At 58.4% G+C, this 12,499-nt stretch overlaps 1 protein-coding gene across 4 annotated transcripts in view; it reads right to left on the bottom strand.

Moving 5' to 3' along the window:
* The window catches only part of AHRR (aryl hydrocarbon receptor repressor), a 119,691-nt gene that overhangs the window by 35,745 nt on the left and 71,447 nt on the right, over positions 1-12,499 (bottom strand). Inside the window, exon 1 of one of the 4 annotated variants that reach the window (XM_063604118.1) lies at positions 4,801-5,053. The exons of the other annotated variants lie outside the window; for them this stretch is intronic. Within the exon in view, the coding sequence (XP_063460188.1) occupies positions 4,801-5,013 (213 nt within the window). The 5' untranslated portion in view covers positions 5,014-5,053. Of the gene's footprint in view, positions 1-4,800; positions 5,054-12,499 lie in introns of those variants that run through there. 4 annotated transcript variants of the gene reach the window in all.

Genomic DNA, 12,499 nt, shown 5'->3' with positions numbered 1-12,499 from the left:
TTGTGCAACCATCATGACCGTCCATCTTCAGAACATTCCCACCCTCCCAAACTGAAACTCTGACCACATTAAACACTCGCCCCCACTCCCCTCCTCAGCCCTGTGCGTCCCACCCGCTTTCTGCCTCTGAATTTGCCTACACTGGGGACCTCATCTGAGCGAATCAAGCAGGCTTTGACTTTGTTTCACTCCGCAGAGTCGTCAAGATGGATCCGAGCCACAGTGCGTGTCCATTTCCTTCCTTCCTTTTTTATCCCCCTCCCACCCCCCCGGCCCCTGGTAACCATCAACTCTCTGTTTCGATGAGTTCCACTTTTTTAGATTCCACATATGAGTGAGATCACGCAGAACTGTCTGTGCATGACTTATTTCACTGAGCACCATGTCCTCCAGGTTCATCTGTGGTTTGCAAATACCAGGATTCCCTTCTTTTTCTGGTTGAATAGGATTCCATGGTGTACACACAGAGCATTTTCTTTATCTGTGCATTCACTGGTGGACATGCAGGTTGTCTCCATGTCTTGGCTACTGGTGTCTCTGATTCCGATTTCAGCTCCTTTGGGTAAATGCCCAGCAGGGGGGCTGCTGCGTTGCATGGAAGTTCCATTTTGAATTTGGGTAAATGCCCAGCAGGGGGGCTGCTGCGTTGCATGGAAGTTCCATTTTGAATTTGGGTAAATGCCCAGCAGGGGGGCTGCTGCGTTGCATGGAAGTTCCATTTTGAATTTGGGTAAATGCCCAGCAGGGGGGCTGCTGCATTGCATGGAAGTTCCATTTTCCATTTTTAATTATTTGAGGAAGCTCCATGTAGCCTTCCAACACATCTACACTAATCTACATTCCCGCTGACAGTGCACGAGGGTCCCCTTCTCTCCACACCCTCATCAACGGCTGCCTTCCCGCCGACAGTGCACGAGGGTCCCCTTCTCTCCACACCCTCATCAACGACTGCCTTCCCTCCAACAGTGCACGAGGGTCCCCTTCTCTCCACACCCTCATCAATGACTGCCTTCCCGCCAACAGTGCACGAGGGTCCCCTTCTCTCCACACCCTCAACGACTGCCTTCCCGCCAACAGTGCACGAGGGTCCCCTTCTCTCCACACTCTCATCAACGACTGCCTTCCCTCCAACAGAGCACGAGGGTCCCCTTCTCTCCACACCCTCATCAACGACTGCCTTCCCGCCAACAGTGCACGAGGGTCCCCTTCTCTCCACACTCTCATCAACGACTGCCTTCCGACTGCCTTCCCACCAACAGTGCACGAGGGTCCCCTTCTCTCCACACCCTCATCAACGACTGCCTTCCCGCCAACAGTGCACGAGGGTCTCCTTCTCTCCACACCCTCATCAACGACTGCCTTCCCGCCAACAGTGCATGAGGGTCCCCTTCTCTCCACACCCTCATCAACGACTGCCATCCCGCCAACAGTGCACGAGGGTCCCCTTCTCTCCACACCCTCATCAACGACTGCCTTCCCGCCAACAGTGCACGAGGGTCCCCTTCTCTCCACACCCTCAACGACTGCCTTCCCGCCAACAGTGCACGAGGGTCCCATTCTCTCCACACCCTCATCAACGACTGCCTTCCCGCCAACAGTGCACGAGGGTCCCCTTCTCTCCACACTCTCATCAACGACTGCCTTCCGACTGCCTTCCCACCAACAGTGCACGAGGGTCCCCTTCTCTCCACACCCTCATCAACGACTGCCTTCCCGCCAACAGTGCACGAGGGTCTCCTTCTCTCCACACCCTCATCAACGACTGCCTTCCCGCCAACAGTGCATGAGGGTCCCCTTCTCTCCACACCCTCATCAACGACTGCCATCCCGCCAACAGTGCACGAGGGTCCCCTTCTCTCCACACCCTCATCAACGACTGCCTTCCCGCCAACAGTGCACGAGGGTCCCCTTCTCTCCACACCCTCAACGACTGCCTTCCCGCCAACAGTGCACGAGGGTCCCATTCTCTCCACACCCTCATCAACGACTGCCTTCCCGCCAACAGTGCACGAGGGTCCCCTTCTCTCCACACCCTCATCAACGACTGCCTTCCCGCCAACAGTGCACGAGGGTCCCCTTCTCTCCACACCCTCATCAACGACTGCCTTCCCGCCAACAGTGCATGAGGGTCCCCTTCTCTCCACACCCTCATCAACGACTGTCTTCCATCTTTTTGAAACAGCTGTCCTGATGGTGCGAGAGGAGCTCACTGACGGTTTCCATTTGCACTTCCCTGTGCCTGCTGATGCCGAGCACCTTTCCACCTACAAACTGGCCATTTTGTGTCTCCTTTGGAGAAGCGTCTATCAGGTCCTTTTCCTGGTTTTTAATGGGTTTTTTCTTGCTCTTGAGTTGGCTGGATTCCTTATGTATGTGGGGTCTTTCCCGCCTGTGAGATGTATGGTTGGCAAATGTGTCCTCCCATTCCGTAGGCTGCCTCTTCATTCTGTTGACAGTTTCCTTTGCTGGGCATAAGTTTTTCAGTTTGGTGCAGGCCTGTCTGCGTATTTCTCTTTTGCTGCCCCACTCTTTTTAAGGCTGAATACTCCTCCTCTGTAGGTAGATACCTCTTGCTAACCCACCCACCTGTCAACGGAGGCTTGGTTGCCCCCTTGCTTTGGTTGGGAACATGGCTGCTGTGGCTGCATTTCCAGAAGGAAGGTAGCTCAGGCTGAAATCACTTCACGACACTTTGCTCTTCTCTGCAATCCCTACCTGGGAGAAACGGTGACTCAGAAGCTGCGGCGAGGGTTACATCACACTCTGTGCCCCGCAGAGCTAGCATCCTGCGGAACGATGGTGCCGGGAGCACTTGACCTGCCTTTCGCGGCCGCATCCGCCTGCCCTGGCTTCACAGCTTCACCCTGGAACTCCTGGAGTTCTTGTCCTGCCTGGAGTTGACCGTGGGGAGTACCCACGAGGGCCCAGGATCGTCCCTGCCTGTGCTCAGCAAGATCTGGGCCCTGGGCTGGCGCCAATGGAGGTCAGGGACTTTGTGGCCGTGGATGGACCACGGGCCAATCCCACTCCCTTTGCACGTGGTGATGCAGACACCGAGCAACCCAGAAAGCCTGGCCCAGAGCCGGCACCCGTGGCATCGAGGCCCTTTCTCTACAGCGGCTCCCGTCTTAGGGGCCAGCAGCTGTGTCCGGAACTAGGGGACCCAAACCACCACTGTGCCTCAGGCTGGCCCCTCAGGCTGGCACCCGCCCCTCAGACTCCTGCAGCCCCTCCCTCCCCTTGGATTTAGGCAGAGACAGGGTGAGATGACGTGGGGTGCACCCCAAGGGGTTGTTAGAAAACAGGTGAGAATGTGAAGCAGCTGGGGGCCATGTGGCCTGGGGGGCATCTGCTGAAAGGGAACAGAGTTGCCATCCAACTGCCCACTCTGAGCCGGGCAGTGGTGACACTGAGGGGCCTCACTCCCGCCCCACACGGGCGGGAGGGGTGTGCACCAGGGCCTCGGGTCCTCAGCCCCCAGCCCTTCCTGGCACTGCTGGGAGAGGTCTGTGCCCGCCGGCTCCTGCCACAGCTTTTCCCAATTCAGCGGTTGCCACATACTGATGATGTCCTACTAATAATAGTTCAAAGACCAAAGAAATTTTCAAGGCTTGAGTATATAAAATGTCTTCTTAAAAAAGATTTTATGAGATTAGTCACAACCAAAAGCAACCTTAATTTTAACTCACAAGGCAGAATTTTTTTTTAAAGACCATAAAATGCTGTTTGCCGTGTCATATGGATTCAATATCAGATTGACTTCTGGTCCAGCATTGTCATGCCAAATACTTTTACACATGTGGGCCCATCTTTCAAATATGCATCTCGAACGTCTGTTTGTTTTCTCTCCCTCTGCCTTTCTAATCCTACAAAAGTTTTGTTTTTTTTTTAAACATGGTCCATGGAAAATGAGATCACTTTTCCAAACGGAAAAAAGGATTTGGCTCTAAGGTTAAGGCTCTACTTTTTTTAAGGGGAAAAAGATCACATCCATGTGCTGTTACTGAACGTCAGGAAACGGCGCACCTGCCACTTCGCAAGGACAACGGAGGTCGGGGCAGGTGAGAGCCGAGGCAGGTGAGGGCTGGAGCCACGCTCTCCCCCAGGCACCGCAGGGAACAGGGCAAACGTTCTGAGAAAGCCAGAACTTCCTCTGTCAAACCCTTTAAATATCCTGATCTCTTCCAGTTCCAGGGCAGAAAAAATAGCCGGCAAGTACTTCAAAGATTATTTTTGTCAAGATCATGGCAGAGGGAAAATGAGGGAAAAAGGAACAACCCTCCACATCCCCCTGGCTGCCCCTCCTCGGAGTAAAGGGAAGTTGGGAGTATTGTGCTCCCCTGAGAGCCGTTGCCACGGTTACAGAGCCACAACACGGCGGCTAGTCACGCGAGCGGGCACCGGGCGGGCGTCGGGGCAGCTGGCCCGGCCTCCTGGAGGCAGATCACTCACAGGGGCCGCTCCATGGGGCTTGCGTGCGTGCGAGGCAGCGCTCTTGCTTGGGGAGCTGAATAACTGGCTGTTTATAGATCCCACAAACAGTAAACACAGGCTTGACTCTCTTCCACGGAGCAGCTCTGACGTTTGAAAACAGTTCTTGAGAATGCAGCTGGTGGATGGCCGGATGGCCACAGAGTGGGAGGCTGACTGAAGCCCCGGGGCCCTAGAAGAGCAGGCAGATGGCGGCCCCCAGGCAGTCCCTCCTGACGCCCACTGCAGCCCCGCTCGGTTAACCCAGTGTCCTGGGCCCCCTTCTGGCTGAGGGAGACCAGCCAGTGCTGACGCCGCCTCCGCCCTCACCTTTGCTGCGGACCCTTGGCGAGTTAATTCACCTCTCTGGGCCTTGGTCTCCTCCTGTGAAAGATGGGACGGCAACAGTGAGCGTCTGTGAGGGCGGCGGTGAGCAGCAGCACCGGGCACCCTCCAGTGATCAGGGCAGCACCCGCTGTCTCTGTGACCGGAGGGCAAATGGCTGTGCTGGACAGGCAATCTGACGTCTAAAGTTGATGTCATTTTCTAGAGAACAAAACTTATGCTTTTAAAACCAGGACCAACCAGGACCCGCTTTCTGAATGCAAACACCCTGAGTGTGAAACGTACTTCACAAGAAGCAGACTTACAACTCATCAACAAAGGCAGCTGACGGTTACCACAGTGAATCTCCCTCCAGAAGCGCCAGGCCCATCCTGCCGGGGTCCTGGTGGTTGGGGAGCCACCCCTGCCGATCCCTAAGCCTGGGACCCCACGCCCTGGGTGTGTCCTGCACCACCAGCCCCGGCCTCAGAGACCCTGGGGCTAGAGTTGGCCTGGGCCGTCCCTCTGCACCTGCGGCTCCACACCCAGGAGAGCCTGAGGAAGCTCCGCGCTGACCCGGCTGCTTCAGAGCAGACAAGGAAGGTGGCGTGGGGATAAGAACCACCCGGTAGGAAACCAATGGCAGGGAAGCAGCCGTGAGGCCGAGAGGTGGGCATTGAGCGGGAGCTGCGGCTGCTTGGTCCTGGAGAGGAATGAGGTGCGCCACGGTGGTGCTGGGCATGTCGGCAGGGGGGTCCCAGGTGCATTAGTGACCTCGGGTGGGGAAAATCCACCCAGGACAGACTGGGGCGGCTGCTGGAGCCAGGGCCACACACAGACCCACAGTTTGCTGAGGGCCACTCACGGCCTCCGGTGCCCGCAGGACCCAGGCCTGGCGGCAGAAGGCCCTGCAAGCCCAGCCCTTCTCACAGAAGCCCATCAGTGACAACGGCACTGCCTCCTCCCAGTGTCGGCAGCTTAAAACAGAGTAACAGCCAAGGGGGGTGAGGCATGCACAGCGCCTGAAACCCGGTTTGGCACAAACACACTCCTTCCACCAGGGGCAGGCCCAGGACCCTCACCTGTGCTGACGTTGCCTGCTGGGGAGAGCCTGGGATGCAAGGGTCCAAGCCCAGCTGAGCCGAGGGCAGAGCAGGGGCCGAGTGAACACCACTGAATAGAACTCTGTGCACCCGGCTCAGTGACCACAGATGGTCAGAGGCTAACTGGACAGTCAGGGGCTTACGTGGATGGTCAGGGGCTACGTGGATGGTCAGGGGCTAAGGTGGATGGTCAGGGGCTACGTGGATGGTCAGGGGCTACGTGGATGGTCAGGGGCTAAGGTGGATGGTCAGGGGCTACGTGGATGGTCAGGGGCTACGTGGATGGTCAGGGGCTAACATGGATGGTCAGGGGCTAACATGGATGGTCAGGGGCTAACATGGATGGTCAGGGGCTACGTGGATGGTCAGGGGCTGACATGGATGGTCAGAGGCTGACATGGATGGTCAGGGGCTATGTGGATGGTCAGGGGTATGTGGATGGTCAGGGGCTATGTGGATGGTCAGGGGCTAACGTGGATGGTCAGAGGCTGACATGGATGGTCAGGGGCTACGTGGATGGTCAGGGGTATGTGGATGGTCAGGGGGTATGTGGATGGTCAGGATCTATGTGGATGGTCAGGGGCTATGTGAATAGTCGGGCTAACATGGACGGTCAGGAGCTATGTGGATGGTCAGGGGCTATGTGGATGGTCAGGGGCTATGTGGATGGTCAGGGGCTAACGTGGATGGTCAGGGGCTATGTGGATGGTCAGGGGCTATGTGGATGGTCAGGGGCTATGTGGATGGTCAGGGGCTAACGTGGATGGTCAGGGGCTAACGTGGACGGTCAGAAGCTATGTGGATGGTCAGGGGCTATGTGGATGGTCAGGGGCTAACGTGGATGGTCAGGGGCTAACGTGGATGGTCAGGGGCTAACGTGGATGGTCAGGGGCTAACGTGGATGGTCAGGGGCTAACATGGACGGTCAGGAGCTATGTGGATGGTCAGGGGCTAACATGGACGGTCAGGAGCTATGTGGATGGTCAGGGGCTATGTGGATGGTCAGGAGCTATGTGAATAGTCGGGCTAACATGGACGGTCAGGAGCTATGTGGATGGTCAGGGGCTATGTGGATGGTCAGGGGCTACGTGGATGGTCAGGGGCTATGTGGATGGTCAGGGGCTAACATGGACAGTAGGGGTAAATGGTGGAGAGTCCTGGAGATCTAAAAGTCACACAGAGGCCGGTGTGGGCCCCAGACATCTGCAGCAGCCTCTGAGGCGGGCAAGGAGCCGGGCACTCTGACCCAGCTGGGTGGGGGTCCCCAGCCTCCTGGAACTGGCCTGGGATGTGGATGGGCGGGTGGGGGTCGGGGAGAGGGCGGGCAGGCGAATGCAGGGGGAGCTGGGCTACCTTCCTGCTGTGCCCACTCTCAGGCCAGCTGCAGGGCCGGCATGCTTCCTCCCTGGTGAAACCTCTGGTCATACCTTTATTTATTACATACATCTGATGGACTCCTGAAATGAAAGCCACTTGAAAGGAGTTTCGGAACAGCAGGCCCAGCAGCTACAACAGACGGTAAAACGTGGATTTCTCTTAGCAGAAAGGCCGAAGAAGCGGCAGAAAATGCCAGGCCAGGAGATGAGGCCAAGTGTGTTCTGTGGGGCTTGTGGGAAAGTGCCCAGAACAGAGGCAGGAGTAGGCTTGGGCATCACGGAGCTCTCTCCATGGTGGCCGGCGTATGCCAGGGTGAGGCTGGGGCCGCCCGCCTCAGTACCCCCAGACACATAGACCCCAGCCATGGCATACGGGGCTCGGTTCTCCACCCCCATCACCTCTAAAGTCAGGGACAAAGGGGGGTGTGGGATGCCCTCTCCCAGCCTGCTGTCCCCGCACGGCCGTCCTTTCAGCCCCCATGCCTCCCCTGAGGATGGGGGTGCCAGGCCCAGAAGGAGGGCAGGAGGGCATACCCTGCATTTGTCCTGGCCAGGACAGGCCCAAGGCCCGGGGCCCCTCTGTCTGGGTTGCCACCTTGTCATGGGGGCTGGGACCCTCCCGCTCCTGGGCTGCAGGGCCCCACTGCCCCATCCCTCTCTTACCCTCCTGGGCTCGTTTCCCCAGTACCCTCACTTTGTGCTCCCAGAGCCTCCTGAGTTGTGGTCCTGTGTTACCATCTGGTGTTTTATACCTTCGCTTCTGGCCTGAGTTTCTGGACGACCCATGGCCTCCTAATCCTCGTACCAGGAGCCCCTTAGAGCCAGGCAACATCACTGCATGGAGGAAGCTGGAGGAAGGGGATGCTCATCCCTTTTGCTTCACCTCCTGTTCCCCTCACTCAATCCTCTCCCAAAGGGTCCCTCACAGGAACGTGTGCGCAGCCCCAGCTGGGAGGGCTTCTAGGCCTTTCTTTAGGACAGCAGCCTGTGGCGGAGGAGTGTCTCCCCACTTGTTAAATTTCAACTGCTGGACACTTTGGTTCCTGGGGACTTCTCAGGAATTTTCCAGAAACCACACCAGAGCAGCAGCGCGGCCCGGTGACCGTCTGCCGAGCGGCTTGGGGCTTCCAGACACGCAAGGCTGTTCTCACAGCTGTTTTTGTGAGGCCCCGCTCGGCTGCCACTGGGCACGGGCAGGGTGGGAGCTGGAGCAGGCGCCTCTGATGACCTGGCCTGCAGTGGCCTCTGGGAAGCTGCCCGTCCAGTCCTGGAGCTGAGAAGCTCTGTTTCAGGGAACTGGTGAGATTCCCCTGCTCTGGGCTGGTGAGTCAGCTGCCCTTCCTGTTTGCCACCTTGTCCTCTCCCGGGACTTTTATTCCCCTAATTTTCGGACCCTGCTCAGCCTGGCGTTCGGCTAACTGCATCCCACCACCGGGGCTCGTGTCTCCAGGCCCCCTCTGTCTGCATTCCCCACCAGTGTCATTCAGGGAATGGGGACGCAGGGCAGCCAGTGTTGGCGACCTGGCAGGAGGGGGACTTGAGGACAGGATCCCCAGAAAAGTTGAGGGAACCCCAGAAGTCTTGGGCTATCTGGGGTTAGGTGTGGAGGAGATTGGGAGCCACGGCCCAGGGCAGGGGCTTCGGGGTCACAGTCAAAATACAGGTGGGAGAAATCACTTTCCTGTCCTGCCTTTGCCCTCCCAAGATGCCTCGAGACAGCCCTGCCTGGGGGGCGACAGCAGGAGGCTGGGGCTGGGGCCTGAGGGGCAAGATCCGGAGACGCAAGAGGTTGACACGGCCGCACCGCCAGCTCCAGCACCCACCCTCCCTCCTCTTGTGCAAACCCCCAGGCTGGGGAGGACTCGGGGCAAAAGTGCTCCCTCCCACGGTGCTCCCTTCAAAGGTAAACTCCTCACCCAGGAGCTGGCCCTGCGCACCTGCCCTCCCCTCTGCCCTCCACGCAACCAGGGCCAGCCCTGTCCGGCCCCACACAGGCCCAATCGGAGCCAGCGCACACGGGGACCAGAGACAGGAGGCACAGCCAGGAAAGTGGAGCCAAGCAACGGGCGAAGACAAGCAGGGCTCCAGCACACAGGGAGGAAAGGGGAGAGAGGAGAGGGCTCCGGCACACAGGGAGGAAAGGGGAGAGACGAGAGGGCTCCGGCACACAGGGAGGAAAGGAGAGAGCCGGCACACAGGGAGGAAAGGGGAGAGACAAGAGGGCTCCAGCACACAGGGAGGAAAGGAGAGACCCTGGAGCAGAGAAAACATTCGCCAGCAGGAATGCAGCTGAGCACAAAGCTGCAGCCTGGAGGCTCCTTGTAGGGCCTCCCTCCTGCCACCCAGACAGAGCCAGCAAGAAATCCAGAGCCAGCAGGGTGGCTGCAGAAGGGCTGTGCCTGGATAACAGCAGGTCCAGAAGATAAAAGCAAGAATGGAGAGGGACACCACCAGTGCAGCGACAGACACAGAATGTCCAGAACCGAAGATGAGAGAACTCGGCTGGGAAGGACTCACAGAGGACACGTCGCCACAAAACTCTCGACCACCAGAAAGAAAACACTGCAATAGGCCGGGCGCAGCGGCTCACGCCTGTCATCCCAGCACTTTGGGAGGCTGATCACTTAAGGTCAGGAGTTGGAGACCAGCCTGGCCAACATGGTGAAACCCCATCTCTACTAAAAATACAAAAATTAGCCGGGCATTGTGGCATATGCCTATAATCCCAGCTACTTGGGAGGCTGAGGCAGGAGAATCACTTGAACTCAGGAGGCAGAGGTTGCAGTGAGCCAAGATCGTACCACTGCACTCCAGCCTGGGAAACAGAGTGAGACTCTGTCTCAAAAAAAAACAAAGAAAACAAATAAAACAATAAAACATTGCAATAGCTCCCAGGAGAGCAAGAGCACAGCCTCCAGGAAAGAGCAGACCCACCAGGCTCAGCAGCAAGGCCACGTGGCCCTGCAGACACTGGGACAGGCTTCAGCCTGGAGCTCTGCGTGCAGCCTGGCTACCGTCCACGCACGAAGACACAGCAGTGTTCTCCCACTCGTGGAGGTGCCCAGAAGGTTTCACGGCAAGGCCCACAGCAGACTGCTAGAGGAACACTCGGGAGGAGGAAGGATCGGTTAGTGAGCGACGTGATCGGGTGCCCTGGGCTGGATGAGACACCTAACGTTAGGTGCAAAGACAAGAATCTGTGACATCGGGATTAAGCTTCAGACACAGTCAACATGCTGCCAACGTGGGGAGGGCCGGAGGACGCGTCTGTGCCGGCACAGGCCCTGCTGGGGGAACATCACCGCAGAAGAGCCTGAGAAACAGCAAATCAACCTGAAATCTCTCATTTCAAAGGCATCCCCATGAGAACAAAAGCAGAATGTGCACCTTTAGTTCAAGAAAGCTCAATTTATCTAACAGAGGGTTAGGGGAGGAAAAAACCCAAAGAATGTGCAGTGAATGGAAAATACAAAATAGGATGACAGAAATCAGCTCCTAAAGAATCACAAGAAGTAGGTGGGCCCCAGTGAAAGACGGCGCTTGGTGTGGGGGGAGATCCCTTGACCCGTCACCTGCAAGAGGCACCTACACCGAGAAGGAAACGCGGAAAATGAAGGCATGGGGGAGACAGTCCAAGCAGCCAAGAACCAAAGTAAGCCTGGGGCGGCCACGGTAAGGCCTGAGGCAGTCGCGGTAAGGCCTGATGAAATGACGTAATGGGCAAGAAGAGTCGACGTGAAATGAGCGGGGTCTGAAGAGTCACACAGCATGCAAGCCTCCACCGAAACTCAGTCGTTGTCCCTAAAACCAGCCTTCCCGCCACATCACTTCCTGCTGCTTTGAGCGACTGTTTTGAGCCCTTCTCACCGGCGGTTTGGGCATTTTCCTCTGTCTTGCTAAGTCACACCCTTACGTAACGAGTCACTGTTGGGTTTCCCCAGCTTCAGACACCGTCTTTAGGCCTGGCTGTGGACGCCGCGTCTGCACCCGCCACATCTGCACCCACCTCGCCCTGCGCCCGTGCACGCTCTGGCCCTGCCTCGCCCCGCACCTGCCTCGCCCTGCACCCGTGCGTTCGTGCACGCTCTGGCCCTGCCTCACCCTGCGCCCTCCTCGCCCTGCGCCCGTGCACGCTCTGGCCCTGCCTCGCCCTGCGCCCGCCTCGCCCTGCGCCCGTGCGTTCGTGCACGCTCTGGCCCTGCCTCGCCCTGCGCCCTCCTCGCCCTGCGCCCATGCACGCTCTGGCCCTTCCTCGCCCTGCGCCCGCCTCGCCCTGTGCCCGGGCACTCTCTGGCCCTGCCTCACCCTGCGCCCGCCTCGCCCTGCGCCCGGGCACTCTCTGGCCCTGCCTCACCCTGCGCCCTCCTCGCCCTGCGCCCATGCACGCTCTGGCCCTGCCTCGCCCTGCGCCCTCCTCGCCCTGCGTCTGTGCACGCTCTGGCCCTGCCTCGCCCTGCGCCCTCCTCACCCTGCGCCTGTGCACGCTCTGGCCCTGCCTCGCCCTGCGCCCTCATCACCCTGTGTCCGTGCACGCTCTGGCCCTGCCTCGCCCTGCACCCGCCTCGCCCTGCCCCCATGCACGCTCTGGCCCCACCTTCCTAATCTGGCTGTGTCATGACTGCCCTCAGCTCCCCCTGCAGAGCTCCTGTCACCCAGGTGTGCGCAGCCTCTGAATCCTCCACTGTGCCTGAGCAGCCCTGTTGGCCTGGAGTTGCTCGCATCTTTGCTGACTTAGTTTTCCCAGGTACTCACTCACACCACCACTGATGGAGCCCCCAAGTCTCAGTTGAATGCACCTTCCCTGCACTGGTTCCTGTCCATCCCAGCCTCTCTGGGGCCTCTCCCGTCTCTGTCTGAGGATGTTCTGCCTGGGTGGTAGTTCCCATCTCTGCCACTGCCTCCTGGAGGGGCTCCCATCCCCACCCTGACCCCTTCTGTGGCTGGTTCTGGTGGAGAAGCCCTCCAGGGGCCTTCCGAGAAACAACTTGAAAGAAGAAAACCTCAGACCCTGCCCCTGGGTGTGCGTGAACTCCAGGTTGGAAGGCGTTTGTGCGTTTCCTCCCGGCCTCCTGCATCCAGGTCTCTGTCTCTGGATCATTTCCATGAAACCCGCCCCTCCTCTCTGGGAGCATTTAGGATCTTCTCCTTGTCCACGAGGGTGTGGAATCTCACAGAGATCCCAGCAGGAACTTCCAACCCGGAAACTCATGCCCTGGGCTCTGGGAA

The sequence above is a fragment of the Pan paniscus genome, chromosome 4 (assembly GCF_029289425.2).
Source record: "Pan paniscus chromosome 4, NHGRI_mPanPan1-v2.0_pri, whole genome shotgun sequence".
In the NCBI taxonomy this organism is placed as follows: domain Eukaryota; kingdom Metazoa; phylum Chordata; class Mammalia; order Primates; family Hominidae; genus Pan; species Pan paniscus.
This window is presented reverse-complemented; position numbering and strand designations above follow the sequence as displayed.